We start from the raw sequence: 26457 nt of genomic DNA on the forward strand, positions 1-26457 counted from the left end.
AGACTATCTTAAATAACAAATGCACGAGGAGAATTAGCACCGAGTGAATCATTCGAATGATGGGAATGAGTACCTGGGGAAAGAGAGCCCTGAGGAGCGCGCCCGGATGGGCAGAGCAGGGAGAGACAATCCCAATGCCTAGAGCCGCACAAGCTTTCCAAGTTTTTACTCACTGGATTACACTCTTTAATTAATCTTGTTACGAAAGGAAAGAAAAGCGTTTGTAGTTTCCGCAGAGGCTGGACAAACTTCCTCAGCCCCGCAGCGCGCTGGACCGCCCCAACTCCGTCAGCCGGGCGCTGGGAGGGGATGAGCAGAACCTCATCATTCCCCGTAACGGGAAGGTGCTAGCGATGGCTAATCTTACTCCTTAATTTCTTAAATTCCTTTTCCCCGAAAAAATATTTCTTACAGACAAATTTTATCTCACCTCACTCATTCAATCTCACCCCCGACGGCAGTAAGAAACTGGGGAGGGAAGATGTTCGGCTGAGTTACGGGTTTCACAGGAGTAGCTCTGCTGTCACGCTACCTTCCCCCTCGACGTGCGCTGAACCCTTACTAAGTGCTGCAACCACTTCGAAAGAGCCATCGCTTCAGTTTGCTGCAGAAGAGAAGCTGTTTCTTCCAAAAAACACCATAAAAATAACTGAATAATTGTGGTTATGAAAACGCGTTTTATATCAGCAGAATTTGCTAATGAAGCAAGCTGACAGACGCATGAAAGAGCATGTAGGAAAACGCTGGCATTAAGAGCTGTTTTTAACATATAATGTTGCTTGGCCGTTAAGGTACTGATAGGAAAAATACTTAGTCACTTCCCAGCTGTTCTGTGGCAGGCTAAAACATTAAATTTAAACCATTAAATAATTCTGAAAGCAAGGGAACAGGTGGCAAATGGTTTATATGGCAGATGGTGCCTTTTTTAATATTTGTACTCACTGCTAATTTACAGAGTCCATAACCACAGACTCATATCTTACCTTTTTCACTCAAATAATTAAGAAATTATATGTGAAAATAAGAAAATAAATACCCCAATTCTTAATACAGTAGCCATAAAAGTGGTATAAGAGATTACTAGATATCCCACACCTGAATTACTCCATGTAACTGCTTACATTCCCAAAGTTTATTGCATTTGGGGTTTTCTTAAGATAGTCCTCCTTCAAAGCCTTGGCTTGATAGTGCTGGAAAATTAAGTTTTCTCTTTACCGGCAGAGCACATAAGCATGAAGATGCAGCCCAGTGAGTAGCTTCATCTCCACAAGTTCCTATTTAGTCTTTATGTTAAATCTGGCACAAAAACTAATTTAACAGCAAGGCTGACATTAAGTATTTAAGGGAACATGTTGCCTGGTACATGTATGAGCAGAACCATCAGTAGGTGAAAAAAGAAGAAAGGAAAAAAAGGAACGAATAACCCAAAACGGAGCTCCAATAGCACTGCTGGAACCTCCTCCATTTTAACTCACTGATGTGGAAAAGGTTGACCCCGTGCTCAGCAGACAGCATAGAAATATTGTGCTAAAACCCTTCTCACTGCACGGTGTTTCTGAACGGCTCCATCCCCAGGTACTTGAGTTTTATTCTAGTGAATGTTCACAGAATCACAGAATCATTAATGTTGGAAAAGACCTGTAAGATCATCAAGTCCAACCACCAACCCAACCCCACCATGCCCACTAAACCATGTCCCGCAGTGCCACGTCCACACGTTCCTTGAACACCTCCAGTGATGGTGACTCCACCACCTCCCTGGGCAGCCTCTTCCAGTGCTTCACCACTCTCTCAGGTAAGACTTTTTTCCTAATCTCCAGTCTAAACCTCCCCTGGCGCAACTCGAGGCCATTTCCTCTTGTCCTGTCGCTCATCACTTGGGAGAAGAGACCAACACCCACCTCCCCACAACCCCCTTTCAGGCAGTTGTAGAGAGCGATGAGGTCTCCCCTCAGCCTCCTCTTCTCCAGACTGAACACCCCCAGCTCCCTCAGCCGCTCCTCATCAGACTTGTGCTCCAGACCCCTCACCAGCTCCGTCGCCCTTCTCTGGACACGCTCCAGCACCTCAATGTCCTTCTTGGAGTGAGGGGCCCAAAACTGAACACAGGATTCGAGGTGCGGCCTCACCAGCACCAAGTACAGGGGGTCAATCACTTCCCTCATCGTTCCCACGCACGATCCCCAAGGAAAGGCTGTCCCCAACAAAACCCATTTTGAGGGAGAACTGAACAGCAAGTGACTCTTCCCCGGGCAGGGAGAGGGATGGAGGCGATGCTCCAGGCCCAGACACACTCCAGGCCCATCCCTGCATCACCAGTGACCTCCAGGCTCCACTCTGCTTTGAATCTCTTCCTACTGTTGTTGCTTTTGAGCTTTTACACCCTCTCTTAATCCCAGTTGATGGAGACTAGAGGTATTCAAAAAAACATGATTTTTTTTCAAAGGAGTGTTGCTTCTAACGCACTTGCTGCTTGCAAACCATTTAACTTCAATCACGAGGTCCTCTAGAAAAAGAATGAGCAAAAAAGGATCACTTAACAAAAGGGCTAGAAAAGGTCCAACCAACACCTTTTGGGATGCAAAACTTTCCGGAAGCAAAAGCTGCATCCCAAAGGTCACGGCGCCGTGTGTCCAGTCTGCCATGTATAGATGTCAGATTCACCCAGCTGGCTTCCCTCTGCTTAAGGACGGTTTATTTTTTCCCAGGGATAAGGGTATTTGCTGGTATTGAAAATTTGGTATTTTTTTCCACCAGACACTAAGGACTGAAGCCCATTAAAGAGTGCTCACACAGCTACGTTAGATAACACAAGGACGTTCCAGTGAGCAGCTTAGGAATGACTCAGCTGCTGACATTTTCACGTTTGTTTAGCCAGCAGGATTGATACTGTATCTGCAGCTTGGTTGAGACTTATCTCAAGTCACCATAGATAAAATGTAAGGTGAAGTAACTACATCTTCTCCTCCAGAAGCTGCCAGATGATAATTGCAGCGTCAGCATTTTAGGTTACGCACCACCGTCTTGAACATCCCTCTCTCCAAGAGCGAACGCTGGCTGACCACAACGCAGACCTCCCTCAAAACCGACCACTGGCGGCTCAACCGTCGTTAAAAGAAAGTGAAAACGGTGCCAAAGAATTAATTGTGTCATTGCAGGAGTCCCTAATAATTACAGCTTGACCCACTTTGAGAAGGAAGTCTAGTTACAATATTCAGGATACTCGTCATTAGAAGATGGCTAAATCAGCATTTTATTTGGCATTGCTCTATATGCTGCACGGAAGACACCGCACGGATCTTATTTCTTACCAGCTTAAAACTAAGAAAACTGCTCCAGCCAAGTTCACCGAGGGGCTGCCACCGCCGCGCCGCGTTTCAGCGTGTTAGAAGCAGAACTCCCCGTAAGGGAGTGATCCGAGGCACCGTGTTAAACCCAATGAAACCTCAATAAAAGAAAACAAGCACATCAAGACCCTGTCAATGAAGGAAAATTGAAACATTTAACTTGGTTTGATAATATCAGGGGAAAAAAGGGACTTCTGTAAACAAAAATGGCACCAATGCAGCATGCTCAGAGTTCCTTGGAAAACGCTGAAATGAATTAAGACAGAATCCTACGTTCGGGCAGGCAGAAAACAGAACAATGTATCTGGTAATTGTACAAATACCTCACAACTATATTACAAAACCGATTGCCATGAGACTGGTCTTGAATGGCTTGATATCAGCAATTTTTAGATGGGAATGGCTGAAGAGGAGAAAACCTGGAAATCGAGTCTAAGGGGCAGCAGTTTTCATCTGCAAAAAATTCAAGTATCGCATTCCTATACAAACTAATTGAGCCGCTCCCCGGAATAAAATTCTGGGATTTTCCCCATGTATTTCCACACCATTTGCTTTTCACTTTTTTAAAAAAAAAAACAAACGAGAAATGACTAACCAAACCAACCCAGCCCAGACAAGTGGAGAGCAGAAGCAGAATGCTTTCTTCCAGCTGTCGGAAACAGAAGCCCAGACCCCCGAGACCTCCCATTACATCTCCCTGGGGCACAGCTAGAGGAGCCAGCACCATCAGCTGCCATAGTCCAAATAAAAATTAAAATAGGATGTAAAGTCAAAAGTCTATTTCTTTTTTATTATTATTATTATTTTTTTATTTCAGCTTTTTCTGTAATATCCTGGAGCCTCACTGTTTCCAGGCACCATTAGCTTCCCACATCACATTTGGTCTGCATTTAGCTTTATCCTTCTGAACACATACAAGGATTTCAGGATTTTTCAGTCTTATCAAACACCTACTCGCTATTTGTAGACGTGACCCTACATCCATGCAAGTCACCAGCAAAGCCCCAGCAGCTTTTACTGAGCTGGAGTCAGGCCACCAGGCACGCGGTGGCCTTCTCACACTCCAGTCCACGAGGAACCTGGGAGTAATAATGTGCCTTTCAGGTGGCTAAGAAAACCAGATTTGCTCGATCTGAAATTACTACCAAATAAAAATAACTAAAAAAAAAAAAAAAAAAAAAAAAGAACTTCAATACGCACGTTCTCCATGCACATTCATCAAAGTCAAGACTTTGTGGAGCGCAGGCGGGACTGGGGAAGGAGAGCCACAACGCTCCACTCCCTTTCCAGCTTACAACCTCGTGCTGACTCCTCACTTCCAGAAAGTTACTTCAGCAGCGACTTAACTCTTACACGAGTTGCACACCGCGTTTACACAGCTCCGAATGAGGGCAATGGCAGAAACCATCTTTTACGGACCGTGAACAACCATTTCCAATCGCATGAGCAGTAAATGAACCCAAACACAAAACGAGAACGACGCTGGTATTGAATTTCAACCCCTGTAGCACCAAGACAAGGTTTTGTAATATTAATTTATTCCAATGACCACATCATACTGAAATGCAATTGGGTTTCTGATTTTAATGTCAAGTTTAAGTTTAAATGTCAAATCCAGAAGCATTAAGAGCAGAAAATTCATGTCCTATGCTAGGAGGGACTGTGGCTACAGTCGGCTCTCGGGCCAAAGGAAATGTCTTAGGGCTAGAAAGCAGAGGCAGTTCCAGCCCACGGACCCCAGGATGGCTGATTTCGATAATGTCTGGCCCAGGCGGGGATGCTGGTATTTAGCCTCGGTACAGAGGCATTGAGTCCTCGACCTAAAACCAGGTGGATATAAACACCTGAGCATGAGAAAAAATTAGGTGTCTGGCTTTTTTTTTTTTTTTTTTTTTGACTCTTCACCGGTGGTCAGAGCCTCGCCCCTATTTTTGGTTTGCGTTATGCTGTAACACGCAACCACAGCTCCCCAGAAGATCACAGACCACTCCATCCAGAGCCAAGCAGCTTCCTTAACCTTAAATACAGGGTATTTTATATCTCTTCTTTTCCTCAAATTTATTTCATTGTTAAAAGTTTCTAAGATCAGCATGGTGCCAAATAACACCCAACAGCACAAATGATTACAGAAGCTTCTCCCATCACAGAGCCAAGGGACCAGCACATCCCACCCTCATCTGCTTATCCCCCGGGCCAAAGACCCAGCAGGATCCTTCACAACATCCCACCCAGGGAAAGGCTACAAAAGGGTCTGAATTCCCCAAATACCCTGTACTCTATTACAGCTCTACTTCTGATTTTCTTTTCCAAAATGTAAAATAAACTGTATTAAAATGAACTTGTAAAAATTACCACCGTATTCTGCATGCTTTGAGTTCTCAAACTCAATGGGAGCTGGAGTTCATGGGAGCTGGCGATTTGCTTCAAGGAAGCTGCAAGAGATTCCCTCGGCAAGGCTGGGAAAATGCTGGAGCCTGTATCCTGTCCCGGCCAGCGCCCGCTGCCAGACCTCACCGACGACCCGCCGTATTTCACTAGCTTGCTACTACTGACTAACTCAACAAGTTTACTAATTAGCCTGGCAGAAAGTAACCCAGCCACACTGTAAAGCTGCAAAACTAATCATATTAAAAGGCCTCCTTGAAAGTAAATATTCAATTATAAGATTATTGATTGGACAAACCGCTGCGATTAGACGTACAGTACTACACCAAGCAGTACTGTAACACCGACCTCCAGAATAACCAGTTAACAGTGCATGACTAAGCACACAACATTCAGCCTTACAGGGACCAATATACATGTAGATTTAAGTTGGAAATAATGTAATCTTTTGTTCCCCGAGTTCACTCCTATTATGTGAACATGGCCTTGCATAAACTTTAGACAAGGAGAACATGGAAAGTTCATTAATTACCATGTTACTTTATAAATCACACATGGATCAAGGAAAACGCAGCTGCCCCCAGGGTCCACAGATTACGGTCTCTCCGAGATGTATTTCTTTTTGAGAACAATAAGTCATCTTTCATAAACGCCAACGCAGGGATGTCTTTACCTGAGAGGACGGCGGGGTTATAAAGCACGCTCCACGCTTGGGATTATCTGTACATTAGATGACGCTTTCTCGATGCTTTCCCAGCCATTAACTTATACAGCAGCAGAGACATTTATTTTTGACAGCAGAGAGCTGCCTTTGGCCAACCGACCATTTTTTCCTGTAAGTTCAGTTGGATCCACCTCGCTCGCCGTGTTTCGGCAGCGGAGAGCAGGGCAGCCCCCCGCAGCCCCGGCGCGCGCGGAGCAGACGCTGGGTTCAAAGCTTCTGCACGTGCTTCTCCCCCCTATTCACTCCTGCCTATCAAACGCCTGGCTCCTTTGTTAGCGCTTACGGAAACCCTCAGCCCTCTTTTATCAGGAAGCTACGGTCTGATACCCACCCACCCACCCTGCACCCAGCGCAGCACCAGCCGGGGAAGCTCTTCATCAAGCCGGTGTTGACAAAGATAATCTAAACCCAGCACCTTCGAGTCCTCTTCTCCGACAGCACAATGAAAAGGAATTTCATAAAAGTGTTTTATGTAAGCCTTCCCTCCAGAGATGGTGACTAATAGAGAAAAACGGTTAGCTGGGTCTCCAGTTTATTGTACACGGACTGGGCATTTTCAAGCTTTCTTTTCTAAAAAGCTGCTGTATTTTCTGTAGGAGAAAACACCCAGAAGCGTGTGGTTTACTGTGAATGATTGATAATAGGATGATTGCTCGAGCACTCAAAGCGTGATATTTGATAGCCTATCATGCACTCATTCAAAAGGAAAGCAACAATTATCATGGCCTGACATGTTTATCCTTGCAGAGCTGAGCCAGTTATCGAAGTGGTAGAGCTTCCCGGCATTACAATATTCGATCATGTCTAACACACTTCACGCAGCGCTCACCTCCGCAGCTGTAAATCAAAAGTCCTGCGCCGGCTCCTACCCAGATCGCCCGAGCATCTCAGTTCATCTCTGGCACCTAATTCTGGTTTGCAGCACAGACAAAGAATGATTTTCCTCCCCTCTGGATTCTCCTCCAAGATGCTCACTTACAGGCACAACGGTTTCTGTGAGTCAAATAACCCTCCGTGGGAAGCCCCAGCAACTCCCCGCCCTATAGCAGCAATTAACTCTGCTTTCTGTTCTCGTGTCAGTACCGTCCTTCCTCGACAAAGTCTGGAGGACTTGTACCATCACTCCCACGGGTGGGTTGGCTCTTCAGTCTCCCTAGGCACAAAACCACTGCCGCACGCCCGGCAGGCGCTCATCCGGGTGGCTCTGACGGCTGCTCAACAGGAACAGCAGTTACTGAGGTACCTTTCTCATAGGAAGATTTCATCTGAACACCAAAAATCGTAACTGCATACCTTCTGCGGAATTCAATCTCGCTCTGTTACACTTCAAGTACCAAAAAGATGGAAATCGCATCCTAATTTAAATTTTTAACTTAATTGCTATATAACATTTCTATGTTTGAATGCCTTAAGCATTCAAAGTACAGTTTCGAAAGTTACCCTGAAGACTTTGAATCAGCCAGACTTCCACAGCGAGTCAGGGTGCCACAGTACTTCCCCAGCTGCTGCGCTCAGAAAGTTGTTACACAAAGTCACACTAAGAAAACAGCATTTTCTCCAGCAAGCAACCACATCTAAACCTGCCAGAAAAAATACAAAACCGCGGCTACATTCTTCCAGTGTATTTGGTAATTATGAACACCCAAACTATCGAGTATCACCGTACGTCGAGCAGGCACCTTTCAGCTGCCAACTCCGTACCCTGAGGATCTGCTGTCAGAACTCGCTGCCACCACGACCACATTTCCTTACACAAGTCACTACGGTGACAGCGGACGCAGCTCCGTTCACGCAGCGCTTGCAAACATCACAGCAACACGAGCATCGCAAAAGCAGATGGAGTTTTGAACTCCCTTTTAACACACGGTTTCAGCGAACGCCTCTGAGCAGCACCAGGAAAAATAGCTGCAATTCCAGATTACAGTAATGCCACCGGCATCGCCCGCCTCTGCACCCCAGCACACCAAAACCCACGCTTGGAAGCCTCTCTCTGTTGCTAAGCCAACATACAAAGCTGCTCGTTGGTGCCACCAGCCGTGACCTTACCTGGAAAAGGCGAAGTCAAGACTGGGATTTTGATAGGGGAGAAGGTCAGCACGTGGCAGGGCTGGACGCTCGGCGCCGAAGGTCCCTGGGGGGCTTCAGGCTCCACCGACACCATCGCGGCAGTGGCCGCGGCAGCCAGCGCCAGGCTCTGATTGCCGCCGACCGGTTTAAGGCTATTCTGGCAACCACCTGCGGAAGGGCGAGATAGAACAGATTTTATTTTTAATCGGAAACCAGTGGATTTACATCAGATTATATGTTTTCAGCATTCTGAATTTCAACACAAGGTGGAACAAAAGACTGCGACATTTCTCACCCAGCCTCCCCCGTTCGCATGCCCACCTCACTAGACACTAGACTTTGAATATATTATATAATATATTTTCTAAGGACTCTCAAAGCCCCTTTCCTAATCCTTGTCCTTGAAGTCCTAGTTTGTGGCTGTTGCATTTTCAGCTATTAAAACCCCATATATGTGGACATACCATTATAACCTAGAGGGACAAGACAGCAGCAAGTTGTATATAAACTGTGCAGAGCTATTAAATTTAAATGAAAAAAACCTTGTTAAAAAGTCAAATATTTGAACACATTGGTTGGCATTTTCTTCAGCTCCCACAGCTTCATAATGGTGTGCGACCACCCTTATTCTGACTGTTCCCAAATATAGGTCATCCAATTGCAAATCTGAACGCTTTTGGTACTTGCTCTGTTAACCACCCAAAGTTACTGCTATCTGCCCGGCTTTCCTCCTGTAACGAGCACGCAAATACCTGAGTTTTACATACTAGTATCCTTCATCGTGACAACATGCCATGCAGGAAACTCGGCGTGGTTTCACACGGGAGCTCAGAAGTCGTCCCCCAAATCAAGGCTCCTACGCACTTTAGACTACGTAACATTTACCTAAGCTTGGGGGGGAGACCTTCAGAGCTCAGTCTTGGCTAAATATGTTAAATAAACAAGAAAATGAGTAGTAAAAATCTGAAGGAGAAAACCTAATTTGACAAACACCAGCTGTTACTCCCTCTGCACTGAGCTGTGTATTCAAAAATTAAGCAATCATTAGCTTATTATGTCATTAGCAAATGTTTTCAGTTCATGTGGAAATCCTTCAGGCAGCAAGAGCCAACTGTAGCTCTGCAAAAAATCACTATTTGATCAGACTCCTCACTTCAGGCGTCCCGTGAGTTCGCAGGAGCCCTTCTTCTATGTGCATCCCTGCAAGGAAAACGGGGCGCGGGCCCGTGCCCATGGGAAGCGGGGCCGTCGCGGCGGGCAATGCAGCCCCTCGGCAGCCCCGCCGCCCCGGGCAGGAGAGCTGCAGCTGAGGCAGCCCAGTTAAGATCGAGCCCCCCGCGCAGCTGCGCCACCCAGACCTCCCACCCCGGCTCTTCCGTCCTGCTCCGGCTCCAGACTCCTGAAAAGCTTTGACTTTCAGATGCCGAGTGCTGTTTTGCTCTCAGTCAGTGCTGGGGAAAGAGTGGGTCAGCGGTTTTTGGAAAGGAACCTGCTTTGGTTGCAGCTAATTGGGGCTCCTGAGGCTATCCATTATATTCGCTTCTGGCAGCTTTGCTCCTAACTCTCTATAAACAATTATTTGCCAACAAAATAAGCTCTCTCCATTAGCAAAACAGAAGTCAAACATTTTCACGAAGCATCACATAAAAACCTTCTATTATTTCAACCGCATTTGTCAATTCCAAGAAGAATTAATTTACACCACCTGCGTACGCAGTCATTAATGGGCACACAGGCAAAAAAACCACAAATATTGAAGTTTTGACGATTCAACCGTGGATAGATGAAAAACAGATTATTCTACCAGAGTCACAATGGAAATTAAAAAAAAAAAAAACTTAAAAGATATAAATCAGTGTCTGACTAATCCAACTCTTTAATATAAGTTTATCGTTTATTCGCCTGAGGAGTAGAACAGACCGTTAGGTTAAACACCCGCCCTCCAAGAGCCTGTACTCATTCCTAATTCCAGCTGTTGGCAGTTGGGAAAAATCCACAAAACATCTTCTGTAACTCTTATGAAAACTAATGTCTAGAAAAATGACTTTTCTACGGGTTTCTTACAGGGTACAGGGAGCAGAAAGGTTGTTTACTTCTCATTTGATTCTTTTATTTTGGAGAAGAAGATACAATTTCCCCAAAGAGCCCAGGAAAGCAGCAAAATAACATAAGCCTTAGTTGCTTGGATAGCCAAAGTCTTCCACCAGCACAGATGAGTAATGCTCCTGAAGCAGGGCTTCCTTATTAAAGTTTCATCAATTCCCTTATTAAAGTTTCATCAGTCAGTTGAAAGAGAAGTTTTGGTGATTTCCCCGCCTTTGATGAAGTTCTCTCGCCCTCTCTCCTGCTAAATAATTCCGTGAAGAGAGGACTACCCCGGCACTGTTAATACTCGAGAGGAGAGCACGGGCAGGGTGGCGGGGGGGGTCATCAAGCCCACTCTCTTGCTTCGCACTCAACTGAACAACGACCTCAGCAATTTATCAGCCTCTAACGTAACACGTGCGCTGCCGAAGCAACTGGAAGCTGGCCCAGGACATAACCTGTTGAGAGCTAGGGACTTTCTGAGAAGAACCTCTTCTCTCCAGTGATGAAACAAAGCAGATTTTGCTATAGGTACTTCCAAAAGCTTCTTGAAAGGGATTTTTAGAATCATCATTAATCACCCCACATTTACATGCATTTCAAGAGTCAAATGCCTTGAAAATAGCAGTAAAATACTGTCATCAATATCCCCTTGAGGGAAAAACAATGCAATTTTTTTTTCCTTGCAATGGTGGTTTCCCGAAATCTGTTTTTGCCAAGTCACGCTACGCCCCGGGCGGTAAGGTGCTACCTGTCTGCCGAAACACCAAACCCCACTGCAATGCCCTTCCCCAGCCTCCCTCTTCTCAAGCCAACGGACGGGGGGGAAACAGCCGAGATGGGCAGCACGTTTTGATGCAAAGCAACTGCAGAGCAGAGAGCAGCTGAAGAAGCGAGGAAGAGATTGTTCAGAGATAATTCACCAACAGTGGTGAAATGTGGTGATAGCACTGGAACCAGACAGCAAACCCATCACAAGGGATGACACGCGAGCGCCAAATATCCACCTGCTAACATCCATGTGGGAAAGGGTCTACACGCACAGGCATAGAAGAGGAGCTGTTTCTGTTGAGCCTTCTCTTCTAGCACAGCATCATCTACCTGAGTGGGTGAGCTGTACCCCCTTTCCTGATTTAGAAGACCCATTTTCACGTGGCAGACCTGTTCCTGATGGCTACACCACCGAACTGCCAGGTACCGCTCCTGGCGTAAGAGAAACCAGCCTGGGCCACGCTGCCATGTCTGGCCAGAATAGCGCAGCCTCCGCTGCCCAAAGCCACCCTTTCCTTCCCGGACTTTTCAGGACACCAAGAGAAGGCTGTGAGCCTTCCCCACACAGGCACGCAAACCCGACAGACAGACACAGTGGTCCTATGGCACACGCTAAATCACACAGCACGATGTGCTGCCCTCAGGTAGTCTCCATCACCTGCCAGGGAGGAAGGCGACCCTCAGCAATATAGAGGCCGACCCCACTGAGACCAACCAGACGTATCATGCCCAGCACACAGCGTGCTCAGCATCCTTTCCAAAACCCACCAAAACCTCCTCCGCTCCCCCCGGCCTGCACCAGTGCCCTCCCTACACTCACATACGCTCTCTGCAACCACAGCACACCAAAACCGCCTTTCGGCTACTGACGTTTTCTAACACGTTAACAAGTGAAACCATGAGATTCTCCTCCTTGAAGAAAAAACACCCAAAAGAACAGAAATTACTTTAACAAGACAAAAGCTAAGACGACTAACACTTCACAGAATCATAGAATCACTACAGTTGGAAAAGACCTGTAAGATCATCAAGTCCAACCATCAGCCCAACCCCACCATGCCCACTAAACCATGTCCTGCAGTGCCACGTCCACATGTTTTTTGAACACCTCCAGTGATGGGGACTCCACCACCTCCCTGGGCAGCCTCTTCCAGTGCTTCACCACTCTCTCAGGAAAGAGATTTTTCCTAATATCCAGCCTGAACATCCCCTGGCACAACTTGAGGCCAAAAAGGGTAATTCAAGACCTTTCCTTTCAGATAAAAAAAAGTTATCGGTATTGTGAAAACTTACTGTACAGACAATGTAATGAATTTTAAATTGCACTTGATTATTATAGTCCTTCAGTCTTAGTCTTCAGTTTTGCCTACAGGGAAACACCTTTACCAAAGGGTTATGAGTATCTTTTGGGAAAGACCCACATTAAAAAAATGAGAGGAAAAAATTTCAAGCAGGTTAAAGACCTTTTGAACTTTTTGTCTGTCTCTGAGAAAAAAGTATTAGTACACACAAGTAAAATGTTCCTTGTAGCTTTTTTTAATGATCCAATGAATCGCTGGCTTTTGCTTATCCTTTCAGCCCATGAGTTACTGCAAGTGCCCAAAGGTGCTGTAAGAGCTCTTCTCCATTAGGAGGTCCTCCTTCGGGTGAGGACAAAAGGACCCCGATGCAGACACGGACCTGGCTGCCTCTCCTTTTTTGCCTGGAATAGCCAAAAGGCACAAATACAACACAAACGGATTTCCACTGCAATGTGCTGATCTGTCTCTATCCAGGTAAACGCACACCAAGCATACGGAACCACACGGCGCTTGGTTTCTGTCAAAGCCTTCCAGCCACCAAACCTCCTGTTCCGGTGCTGTTTCCCAAGCTAATCTGTGGTAGTTCAGTGTGGGAAAAGGGCACCAGAACTCAATGCTACCAGGAAAAATCACACCAAGTACTGAGTAGCATCCTAAGGGATCGAACGATTTTCCATGTATATTTAAAATAAAAAATATTTTGAAGGGTTTCAATTTAAATGTGTATGCTATGGAAGCCATATAAAATTAAACACCAATTCAAGTAAACAGAAGTTAAATACTTTGACCCCAGTTGATAGAAGTTACTAACGCTGAGGTCCTAAACCTCACCCAGAGAAGGATGTGTACCATTCTCACTGCTTCTTAAAGCAATATGCGAGCTCCTTATTTTCAGTCATAACCCAACTGACCTCAACACCCTGACTGCCTCCATCCCTGGGTTTTTCGGGTTTCCCTGCTGCCTGCGCTGGCCTCAGGCACCGCGCTGCTCTCCAGGCACCCACACTGCTGCACAGCCCCTCTGTTACTGAGTTTGCTGCATGCACACACTGCACAGCCCCAGCTGCTATTTTTTTTAAAAAAAAAAAAATTAAAAGCCCATCATTCGTGATTACAAAGCCATTTCAGAAACGTTCACTGAATCTCAGCTATGCTGCCCAAATCAGCTACAGCCTGGAATGGAGGGTTTGCGGGATAACACGGGCACAGCCAGTCCACCCCTCCGCTCCAGCCCGTTGGCTTGGGACCCGCACACTGCGCAGCGCACCAGCCCAAAGTCAATGTGTTTCGACACGGGGTACACTTGTCACAGAGTGAATTCCCTGATGGGCTGCTGCTGCCAGACGGGTCAAGAGCGGGGAGCGATAACGAAGCGCCGACACGGTAGCTCCATCGCACCGGCATCCCCCGTTCGCACAGCCCGAGGAGGCAGAGATCATAACCCAGCCTGGCGTCCTGGCACCACAGCCAGTTTAGCTCTAAGGCAACAGCCATCATAAAATACTTAACGCTGCTTCCAAAAATGCAGGAAAAAGCAGCTCCAAAAGACAGAGAAAAAAACTGAAATGTGAATTATTGCTTATGATCCCCTACTCCCTTTCCCTCCATCTGTAGAGTCTATAAACTAAAGTCTTCTAGATACCAGTTCTTTATTAGACCGTTATCAGAATTAAAACTGACAACAACTGTCTTTTGATGGACAGGGGGGAAAAAAAAAAGGCAGTTGAAATAGTCTAAAATGACCATCGTTGCTTGATCCTCCCTCCTTGAAGACGAACCATTAAAGCAGGGAAAAGCGTAACAAAAGCTGGGTAGAGATGGTGGTTCCTGCCCTAACCCTCCCTCCCACCGCGCCGCGGCCGCCAGCCTCCGCAGAGGGAGGTCCTGCTCTCACCACCTTCTCTTCACCAGCAGCAGGAGTGTCAGAGAAGCCGTTTTGTCCAGCTAATCCATTAAAACACAAGGTTAAAAAAAAATACAACACGGTAAAACCCATCAATTTACAGAAGAAAACGAGCCGTCCCTGCAGGAGCTCCGCTCCTCCCGGCGGAGGGACAGGGACCCGGGCAGAGCCACCGGCAGGGCTGTGCCCGCAGCCGGCAAGGGAAACCCTCGGGGCCGGCTGCCCTGGGCCCAGGTGCAGCAGGACACCGAGAGAAAAATGTTTTCTCAGAAGTATTTCAGCCCTCAGTTGCAAATCCAGTATTTCTGAACACCCTACACGTTGGGCCATTTGCAGAGCTGATACAAATGATCGCTTACATGTGAAAAATGGTGCCTAGGATTAAAAGGTTACTGGTTATAAAGTTTGAAGACATGAGTATTTTAATAATATAGCTATTTATACAGGTAAATATACCTGCTTTAGTACATCCAAGGAGATGCTGGTTGGACTTGGATGTTCCTCCCTCGAGGGGGCTGCCGCCAGCTCCCTCTGTGCAGCCGAGCAGGGGCACGCGCTCCCTCAACTCAAAGGCTGAATCCTCAACTTTCCCAAAAAACTGTGCCTCACGCTGGTAGAAGATCACATGCAAGATGCCAAATGGAAAGAGGTATTAAAAAAAGGGGGAGGTCCAAGTCTAGTGGGTCAGGGGCAAACTTCCTATCTGTAGACATTTTGTGAATATTAGGATTTTATTTTTTTATTATTAGATAATTCCCTATAAATGGATAGCAGCTAAGAAGGTAAGTTCCTTTTATGATTGTTTTATTCATCAACAGGATTAGAAGGCTGTTTACTACAAGCCCTCAGGATCAAGCTCCAGCTACTCTCCTTGCCTCCTCCACTCAGCGCTCTACCATTTAAAAGCTGTTTTCTGGTGCCATGCAGTCAATCAGACTGGGGACGTCATTCCAGTTGGGTACTTCCCATAGAATAAAAGTATCTCTAAAAGGAGGAGGAAACGGAAAGCATTATTTAAAGTGAGCCCACCCCCACCTAACACCACGCTGTTTGAGTATTAATGCAGGGTATCACCGGTGCCAGGCGTTTGGGGAGGCTCGCTTGGCCAGCACCGGCCAGGGTCAGGGCGGCACTCCGAGTCAGGACAGAAATACCATTTTCTCCCTCAAAGTGCATCCTGGAAACGACAGGCTTGAGCTTTGAAGACAGAGGCACGCTTGCTCCTTGGTTAATCCCCTCCTGTCATTTCTTGCACAACCCAAACTTCACTGAACAGCAATTCATAAGCACCCCAGCCCACCCGCTCGCTGGGGCGAGCCCGATCTGCCTGGTGTGGCTACACCGTGGTTTGGGTGCTCTCCCACCAGTGCCCAAGAGCCACCTGGAATTTCACTCCTGTTCTGCCTGCCTGCAGTGCCCCCCACACAGTGACCCCCATGCAACGCCCCCCCCATGCATCAGGGCTTGGCCCCAGTTGTGATGTTAGTGGGAGCTTCTGATGCCTCTTGCAAGGAACTTGGTCTTTTTATCTAGCACAAATAGCTGGAAGACCTCTAGAACCTGCACTTCCAGCACCAGTACCGATGCTCGCAGACTGCAGCTGACGGAGAACCTGCTGGCCCCACTACCCGAACCGCACGTGGCCTGAAACTGCCGCTGCTGAGCAACTGATGCAATAAAATGAAGCAATGGATGGACTGAAATAGCAGATTTATCCCAATGCAAAGGAAAACATATTGATATCCCTATCTTTTGTAGCCCAAAGGGAGGGAAAAATGCTTATTGTCTTTTCCATCTGTAAACTCCAGCTACTGCACAAGTCTGCCAGTAACAGTCCCACTAACAGCTCGCTTTTTTGCTCATAGGCAATTAAATAAAATACCTGGCTCCTCACAAACAAAAACAGTCTCTGCAAGTCACTGTAAGATCTGGATTTCTTTCTAACGAGGTCTAGGAGCCAGGTAGGATGATATTATGACAGGGTCAGCACTACAAGCCTTTCCCATAAACACATTACATGTAGTTTTATTTCTATAATTTAAGTGGAAAAAAAAAATCTTTCACTGGGATAAAGTTTTCCCTTGATTTGGATAGATAACACAAAAAGCGCCAAAGAAGCACAAACTTAATAAGCAAAACACAAACTTCGTAAAGGCTGTGATTAAAGCCAAGCATTCCCAGAGACTTAATAAAGGGTTTGTCTCTGCAGTGCCTGACCGCTCCACAAATAAAGAGGGTTTTCACAGCATTTCAGGGGTATTCAGGTTCCTGCAGGGCTATTCTTGGTTTACAAAGGGGAGCCCTAGCACATGCACAAGAAATGTAAGAGAACCCAACCTGAGAGGCCCCAAACCTGACTACTTACACAGACACACACGCTTCAAATATAAAGCTTGTGTTCTGGAAATACAGAGGACCGGAGGTCCTGTGTCATGTATTTCAAAACTGTTAAAAAAACGTAAGAAAATGGAACCTAAATTTAGCACAAAGCAACCGCATTTCTTCAGAGATTTGTAATGTCTGAAATTTAAACTGAAATTACCTACAAAACTATACTTGTACATATACGTGTATATGCATATAAATTCCGATACCAATACTTGCTACGAAAAATATTGGCTCCATTCTGTAAAGGTTAGTGGGATTAAAAGAAAGAAAAGGCCACTAACAGGAAGGATCAAAATTTTCATCTATATAGGACTGGCAATGCTAAAGCAATTTGGTGAAGGAATAGACATGAAGTCTTCATTCTGGCATTTCTGATTTCAACACCAATGGATGAAAGAACAGAAAGATTGCTTTGGAGCAAAGAAACACTGCAGAAATGTAGAGGCCGCAATGAACCTTTGATTTAGCAGAAAATATTTTCTATTGAAAAATCATTCCACAAAAAAAAAAGAAAGAAAATAAAATATCTGATTTAAGAAGACTATTTTCCTTCAAGGAAACCAACATCAAAAACCACCAAAAGTCTTCATTCCGGGTTAGATTGCCTGTTACAAATGAAAAAAATACTCTGAGCATTTTGTAAAAGACGAGAACTATTAAAAGGCTTTCACCCCTTCAGCGCCTCCTCCCAGCACGCTCGGCTCCGAGCGCGCCATGTGTTTGCACCCTAGCAGCTATTACTGAGGGCGTCCATAGCACCAGCGCAACACTCGAGATCAGTAAGAAAATGCAATTTGTTTTGAAATGTGCATTAAAAAAATAAAGTAAAAAAATTTGAGGACTGTCAAACATTTTAAAATGGGAACAGATGTTCAAACGTGAGATTTTCCTTTGCTCTGAGTAGAAGTGCAGAAGGCAGCACCCAGCCTCCATTTACCCAACAACCTCGCTGAAGCTCCTGCACTACAAACACTCGATGTCCAAGGTTATGCAAGCCTCCAAATTGCTGCTGAGCACCTGCCCACCACTTTAACCCCTAGAAACTCCTGAAGGTATTTATTCAATAAGCCATCAGCGAGATTTCCAAAAGCAAACTTCATTTCTATGCGCTTGCAGCACTGGTTGCGGCCAGGACTTGGTTCAGGTGTGGATGGGAAGTCCTTATCACGGGCCGAGGGTCTCCCTACAGAATTCCCGGGTCTGTATGCAGACGACTTGCTCAAAGGATGATACCCTGAAATGAGCTGCAGAATATTACGGTCTTCAGTAAGGAGCCCAGTAATGACACATTGTATTACTGGTTCTACTGGAGTGCCCACATACTGTTGGGTTTACTGTTGGGTTTAGCGTGGCACTGGCGTTTCCCGGCGAGCCAGCAAGCTTTCAGCCCCTGCCAACGCTGGAGCCCGTGTGCTACGGGACCACGCGCACAGTTACAGGAGACGCTGCCTCGCGAACCTTGCGTTCACAGCCACCCTCCAGCAAGCAGACGGCAAACACGCGCTTCAAGGGCTGTAAGCTGAAAGCCACCATCTCAACTTCACAAAATCACTGAATTTTTGACCTCTATGGGGATGCTTCCCTCGCTCCCCTCACCGCCCAGCCACTGCTGAGCAGGGGCTCTGCTGCGGGCGGCTCATGAAGCACTTCTGGGGAACGTTACTTCTTGAAGAGATGACAACACACTTCATCTGTATGTCCTGCTCCCTCCCTCACAGGACACTGGATGAAGGGCTTGTTCTCCAAGGTTTCCTGGGAAAACCTTCTCCAACACTCCAATAAGAACACACCCTTTGCAAGGACGCGCTGCCGGCAATACTCTTGAGGGCCAGGAATGCCAAACTGCAAGAACATACCTTCCAAGATTTAAAATGGCATCAATAATAGTAAAAGCACAGAACATCATGCACCAAAGGGCTACAGCTTCATCTAACGGCTGCCACCAAGGGGTCCTGCCGGTGTTCCCTCACCCCACGTCCAGCGGCCACCGACCGCGCAGGGATGTGCGGAACACACAGGTGCCATATGGGCACACCTGAGTGGGGACCAAACCCGCCACGGCTTCATCCACACGGCAGAGAGCACAATGCAGGAGACAAAAATATAAATCCTTCCTCTGCAAAAATATCTAGATGCTGCCTTCCTCACAAAAGAGGCAGTACCCAGTAGACATAAAACAAGCTATCATTCCTAGGTAGGAAAATAAGACGTCACTATTCGCTTTAGATATACAAAATGGTAAGTACATAAATTCATGTTTTGCAATATGCGCGAGAATAATAGCCGCTTCCTTTTCTTCCAGAAAATAACACCTTCTAGTAGCTGGAGCTCGCAGCTGTTAAATTATGCGCATTGCCGTCCACTGAACTCCAACACCTCATTCCCTTATCTTTGTAACATTGCTGATACATTGAGAAAACAATTATATCATTACTGATAACTGTTTCAGGCAAACCTGCCCTAAGACAGGCTTTCAAGATGACTACAGCCGCATAGCCTGCAAAAAGCTTATTAACTTCTCAGTTTAAACCACTTAACTAAGCAATTTGCTCACACTGTTTTTATTATTCTTCATATTAAGTGTAAAGATTATATAGGAAATACTTCAAGTACTACCATAACACTTCCCAGAAACCGCTCCGATGACGGCTGCAGGGCACCGCTATCACCATCCTGCAGTAACACCATCACTGTGCGCACTTCTCTGCGCAAGCTCCGGAGGTCCCGCACGGCCGGGGATGTTAACTGGGTGCGCATCGATCGCATCCATCGGAAATAAGATTTAAAGAGGGATGGGAAGATTTAGAAAGATGGTTGGAGGTCATCGTGCTCCTCCCTGCACCTCCCCCAGCTGAAGGGGAGCTCGGGGGGTTTCTGAAGGGGTGGCAGCCAACGCTGAGCACGCTGCCGGAGGAAGAGCTGGATCCGCCTGAAGATCTCCTGTGAAAGCAGGCTCGAGTGTGCCTATCTGGTCCAGGGGGAAGAAAATCTCCTTTTCTCTGTGCTACTTACAGACCACAGACGTGGCATCAGGCTGGGAAGGCCCCTACTCTGCCAGCCATGCTGCCCTAACCCTCCGCCCGGTACGCTCTTGCTTTAGGTCCGAAATATTCTAGGTGATAAAATACGTTTGTTTAAAATATTGAAATATTTTTAACATACGTAAGCAAACAACGGGCTGTCGGTTCCCCGCACAGAACACCTCCCTCACCATCGCCTCTGTCCTTCGAAACAGGCTTCAAACACCACATCCTGTCTGGGAATGCAGCTGGGCTATTCCCCAGGGCATCCCGGCAGGAATGCATCAACATAATGGGGTTTCGCCCCGGCATTCTCGTTTCAGAGCGCCGCCCGAGCAGCACTCCAGTTGAGCATCGGGCGATTCTGGCAGGAGGAGATGGCAGCTTACTGCCACGTATTGCTAAAACATCAAAATATGGAACCGATTTGAGTGGTTCAACATGTTTCAATACAGAACAATATTCACTGCTAATTAATCAGTCTGGCAAACGAACCCAAACAGTAAGGATCTCTTCCAGCACGCTCTCACTGAATGCATTACCAGCAAAATACAAGAAGCGTGCTCTACAGCGGCAAAGTAAGAAGTACTTTATAGGGCAAAGACCAAGGTGAGAGGGGCTCTGCTGCCAACCGAGCGGGCATTACCTGTGACCTAAGAAAAGAAGACACGATGACAGCAAGCCAGTAACAATACCCTAACTCTGAATTTAAGAGCATTTGTTAAGGGTTTTTACTTCTTAACCTTTTCTATGAGACAACTGCTATTTCAAGTTACTACTGTAGCACCAAAATAGAGAGATTCAGCTTCACGGCAAAGCATTTTCTGTTCTTTTCCAAGTAAAAAGCTTAACTTTTCTGCTCACAGCTGTGACATACCTGAGTTATGCCAATTAATGGAATTTATTTCACAAATACTGTTGTGCATAACCAAGTCTTAACGAGATGATGGATCAATTGCTCTTCCCTACTGATAGCGGTCTACACAGACCACATCAAATTCCTAAAATTAGCAGCCAATAGAAGTATATATGAACTGCGTCGGCAATTTGTCATTTGAAAATAAACCAGGTACGCTGGGAGTGGCTGGCCCCTTCAGTCTGGAAGTCGATAGTCAGTTATGGATTAATCTGTTACAGTCTTCTGTAAGTACACATGCTCTTTTCTTTCTTTAAAAGTAAATTAGAGGATGAAACGCACTTTGCCATCAAGGTTCAGATCAAGCAAGAGATTTCCAGCTGAATGGAATGAAACCCTTACTTTAGAGAATGGCTCAGGCATCTCTGAGAGATATAAAAAAAAAAAGGAAATACTTAATTATTTATGTCCTACTGACCTGGTATCAGCTGAGGTGCCAACACCACTGTGGGAAGAGGCCTGGAGGCAGCAGCTGGCCGGGCTATAGCCATAGCTACTTGATTTGTCATTAACAGAGGCTTCTCGTTGCCTTGGAAGAGTCTTGATTCCTCAGGATGTATCCATGCTGAATCCAGAGCAAATGCATTATTCAAGTATATCTGTCCAACATAAATAAGTAAAAGAATGTTAAGGTTTGAAATACTTTGTTCTCACTTTTCTTTCTGAATTTTGTCTCTTGACTCAATTATTACAATACAGACAGTTATCTCAATTCAGGGACAAACTTGCAAGAATAGATTGATTTCTGCTCCATGAATGTTGCAGGCTGAGTTCAGCTGACCACCTAGAAATTAACTGCCTTTTAACACGACTCATCAGCTGGTGCAGCATCACAAAAAGGAAAGAACAACTGAAGGCAATCGTGTCCCAGACACAGCTACTCTGCAGCAAGCCCATCTTCAGCTCGGAGCCTTCAGCCACCTCCTGCATCGGGGAGATGGGGGTGAGGGAGGGAAGTGGGATAAAGTCACAAAGCCTCGCTGGAATTACCCAAGCAGGTAAATGCACAGGTGTAGGTAACTGTGGGCAGGATGAGGGCGCAGGACCATGAGTGGCCCCGGGGGATGCACCAGCACTCGCGGTGACACCACCACTGCCCCGCGGCATCCCTTTGGGGGCAAACCAGTGGAAGTCCCAAGAAGAAAGGGAAAACGGAGAACTCTGATAATCACATCCCATAGTACAATTAAAACACTCCGCTCAAGGTAATAAAGTTCAATATTAAAGATATTTTAGCCTTTTTGTAACTTGAGAAAAGTGAAGAGGTATAACTGCTGAAGTAGCCCCCTCCATTAGCCCCCCCACAATCTTCCTCCTCCCCGGGGTTTTGCCTGACAAACTACCGACCTTCCGCGCGCCTTCGCAATCCCCAAAACCCGTAACATTTTTCAGCTCATATACTTTAGCCTTAAAAATACTTCAACATACCAAGATCAGACTTACTTTGCAGTTCGGCAGCCTTTTATCGATCCAGTTTTTCCCAGCATGAGGTGGAACCGTGGATGTGTACACAGGTGGAAACACAGGAACAAATTCAACGCTCGAAGAAGGCGAAAATCCTATGACTGGGGAATGAGCTCCAAATATCCACTTAGGGGAAAAAGAAAACAAGAAGAGAAGTTAACAGAAGGGTTTTACCCTCGGTAAACAGATGCTTTTCATGATTTGCTCATCATATACAAGACGAGCATGCGAAATTTCAAACACGTCTCTTCAGTCCAACAACCGTTTGTGTTTCTTTAGGCATTACATGGCAAGTGACACATGGCTCTGACACTGCAACTGCTTTAGAAAGCCGTAAATCAGTAGCCTGGCAGTAAAAACAGTACTTGGCTAACGGCTGCTAGTCGCCAGGGCAGCTTGGTTGTTCCCTGCTCAAACAGAACCGCACATACAAAGCAAAAACATCGCTAGAAAGTGTTTTTAAAATCCATCTCGAGGCAAAGGAGAACCAAAGGAAATGTCGGAAATGTATTTTCTCTTAACTTAAGGTCGTTTGGCAAACGGGTTCCCGCAGCAAAACCACCTCTGCAGTTTATTTAAGCGGTCTCACGCTGGGGAGTAATTGATGTTACTGTTTCATTAGACCCAGCGCTACCTATTTCCTCCCTCCCACCCGCTCTGCTCCCACACCGCAGGAGACGCTCGTGCTCGGAAAGGCTGGAAACCTTCACAAGAGATGGAGGGACACCACCGCGCTCAGACCCGGTTTATTTTTACCCGTACCCAGTCGAAAATACAAAGACAAGGCACAACTACGAGCGCGGCTTCCGACACCCCCGCCCTAACGGGAGAAACGCTCCAGCCCACGGGCTCCACCACCGCAGGCGGCCTTACGACAGCGACTGATACTGGAAACATCCACCGGGGAAAGCCCCGGTGAGACGGGCTGGCCCGGCCCGCAAACTTTCCGCTATGAATATTCCCGCAGCCGCGCCACCGGACGGCGCGTTCTCCGCTCCCGGCCCCCTCCCGCCGGGAACGGGCCCGAGCCGGGCGGGGGGCCGAGCCGGGACGGGGGGGGGCCCTCTCCCAGCCCCTCTCCCAGCCCCTCTCCGCCCGCGGGAAACGCCGCCGCGGCTCTCCAGGCCCGGCGGAAGCGCCGCCGCCCGCCGCAGCAGCGCGGAGCGGGAGCCGCGCACCGGCGCCCACCGCGCGGCGCTCCGCGCAGAGCTCCGCGGGGCCCCGTCCCGCCGCCGCCCCCCGCGCCCGCTCCCCCGGGCGGGCGGCGGCCGCAGGCTCCGTCCCCGGGGCTGGCGACGGGCTCCGGCGACGGGCAACTTCTGCCCGCCCCGAGCCGCCCTTACCTGCCCGTGGAGGAGCGCGGCGGCGGGCTGGTCGGCGGCGGCCAGCAGCGGCAGGAGCGGCTCGCAGGGGACGCGCCAGCCCGGGGCGGCCCGCAGCAGGGCGGCGGGGGGCGGCGGCGCCGGGAGCAGCAGCGGGGGCGGCGGGGGCGGCGGGGGAGCCCCGGCGGCGGCGGCGCCGACCCTGAGGAGTCCCGCGGCCGCCGGGACCACCCAGGCCCAGGGGGGCGCCGGGGGCTCGGCGGCGGGGGGCCAGAGCAGGGGCGGCGGCCGCTTGGCTGCGGGAGCCGGCAGCATCCTGCATGGCACGGGGCGCGGCGGAGCCGGGCCGCCCCACGCTCCGCGCCGCCGCCGAGTGAAACTCCACTTCGCGGCGGGGCGCCGCCGGCAGGCTCCGCCCGGCGCGGGGGGGGGCGCGGGGCGGGGGCCGCGCTGGGGCCGCCCCGGGGAGGGGAGGGGGGTGGGGGGCGCACCCGCTACCCGCCCCGGCGAGCGCCCGAGGGCAGCCCCCCCCGCCGGAGGAGCGCTGTGGTCCTCGGGTGGGGGGGGAAAGGCTTTTCAGCATCCTCTGGCGGGGAGGGGTTCGCCAGCGCCTGGCGCCTCAGGTCTTCCGCTGCTGCGCGGGGGGAGCCATCGCCGCCGCCTTCGGGCGAATGACGGCTCCCCGCCGGGGCTCCGGGGGCGGGGAGAGGCGCCGGAGGACGGGGCGTCGAGGCGGCGTGGCGGGGCCGGGCCGGGCGCGGGGCCTCCGCCGTCCTCCCACCCGGCCGGGCCCCCGAGGCTGCGCCGGGGGGGCGGCGGCGGCAGCAGGCCCGTGGCCCCCCCGCGAATGAGGCCCCTCTCCTGTCTTCAGCAGGGACTTGCGGGCGCGCAGCGGCGGAGGAGCCCGTCCCGCTGCCGCCGCAGGAAGGCGGCGTGGGCCGCGGGTGCGCAGCGCGGCGCTGGTGGCGGTGGGGCCGCTGGTGGGAGGGTGGGCAGAGCCCCCCGCCCGCACCCCCCCACCGCCCCGGCGGGCCGCGGCCTCTGCCGGGCCCTGGGGGAAGCCGCTGGCAGCGCCTCATGGGAAACGAAGCCTTTGGCAGCCGGTCGCAGGGGACCCCTCGCAGTTAGGAGGGTCTCATCGTACTTGGTGCAACGACTCGAGGGGAAGCAAGCGCCGACCCCCTCTGCAAACGCCCGGCAGCAGCTGCCGTCTGCGGCCCAGCCCAGGCAGTCCCGGGCGGGCAACTTGGCTGGCACCCGTGGGCTTGTTTCTCCTCCGCTCTCCTCCCGCTTCCCATGGCCGAGAGGGGAGAGGAGCTGAGCAAGCCTTTCCTCGCTGCTGGCGGCATCACAGCTTCCAGCCTCCCCAGCAAAAACCTAAAGGAATGAATAACAGTAAAATGGGCTGCGCTGGAGTTCACAGAACACACAAACGCTTCAACTTTACGGTTTAAAACCATTGCTCCCTTTTCCCCGCCAAACCACCAGCACCGCTCCGGCTCTCCGTTGCGGCAGCACGGCAAGCGCAAATGCCCCGCTGCACCGGTCCCGAGTGTGTAAACCGCCACGGTCCCAGACCACCGGAGCGTGACGGAAAACTCACTGCCTGGGATGACACAGCGGTACGTAGGCAAACCAGGGGCTCCTTCAAACTGCACGGGAGAAAGCCAAAGGTCTCAGAAATTCATCTTTTCTCCTCAGCCTCTCTACTTTTATTTGGTATGCAAGGGAATGGGGTCTCCCGTGGCAGTGAATGCCCTTAGCAAAGGTAATTCCCGAGAAGTTTTCAAATCAAATTATTAAGAGCCATGGATAAACACGGGTTTGGGGAGTTGCATTGCTTACTATTATCCTGAGAGAGAGACTGGGAAATACAGATTTGAGTAATCTGCAAAGTGACAGAAATCAGATAAAGAGAGGATCACTTCTAAATGTTTTAGTGCTTGGCTATTTGTATAACTCAAAAATAATTTCTGGTAACTGTAAGTGAACAGAGAAACAGAAACATGATGACGACAACAAGAAAAACAAGAAAAAAAGGTCGTTTCCTATGAAATGCAGTGGTCCTTGAGCAGTCTGTCTCAAATGCAATAGTTCATCTAGAAAATACTGAAAATAACAGCAAAATAGAACATATTCTTTTTATTAGGGGCTGAAGATTTATTTTTGGGAGGAAAAAGGTTGAAAGAGAATTTGAAGAAGTTCAGCAACTGTTTGCACTCGGCGGCGAACCCCTCCCGTGCCCACGCACCCTCCCAGTGAGCGGGGGATACTTACCGCTCCGTTTTCCCCAGGCACGCAACACTGACAAGGCTACTTCTTCTGTTTAAGGTCGAGAAGAAAGGTTGTTTCTTAGAGGGTTTTAGTCCCTGTGTTGAAACCGTGACTAACCGGCCTGCCAAAATCTCCAAAGGCCAGCCTCGATCCAGCCCCTCTGTAACTATTTAAAGCACAAGTCAGTGTTGTTATTTAGACCATCAATAACGCTGATTACCAGATCAAAATCATTGTAACTTCTTACCAGGGGCAGTCTCACTTAACACTTCCCTAATATTAGATGGGAGAGTCGGCACAGGTAATGCGGCTTCAGAAAGGCCCAGCTCAGTCGGGTCAGCGAGAGTCGGAGGAGTTTCTCTGACAGACAGACATGTTGTAGCCTGGCTGAAGGATGCGCACACAAGCATCAGCTGCTTTTTTGCTTAGGCTTCCTTTTCCTACGCTTAAAAACTAGTCCCAAAATTATTGTTGCCTTCCTCCCTGCAGC

General features: G+C 48.6%; 1 protein-coding gene across 1 annotated transcript in view; it reads right to left on the minus strand.

Moving 5' to 3' along the window:
* The window catches only part of TCERG1L (transcription elongation regulator 1 like), a 98258-nt gene extending 74250 nt beyond the window's left edge, over positions 1–24008 (minus strand). Inside the window, exons 1-4 of the mRNA XM_059821465.1 lie at positions 23715–24008; positions 22351–22497; positions 21326–21506; positions 8503–8691 (exon numbers count right to left, since the gene is read on the minus strand). Coding sequence (XP_059677448.1) covers positions 8503–8691; positions 21326–21506; positions 22351–22497; positions 23715–24008 — 811 coding nt within the window. The remainder of the gene's footprint in view (positions 1–8502; positions 8692–21325; positions 21507–22350; positions 22498–23714) is intronic.
* Positions 24009–26457: the final 2449 nt, after the last annotated feature.

Source organism: Gavia stellata, chromosome 9 (genome assembly GCF_030936135.1).
Source record: "Gavia stellata isolate bGavSte3 chromosome 9, bGavSte3.hap2, whole genome shotgun sequence".
NCBI lineage: Eukaryota > Metazoa > Chordata > Aves > Gaviiformes > Gaviidae > Gavia > Gavia stellata.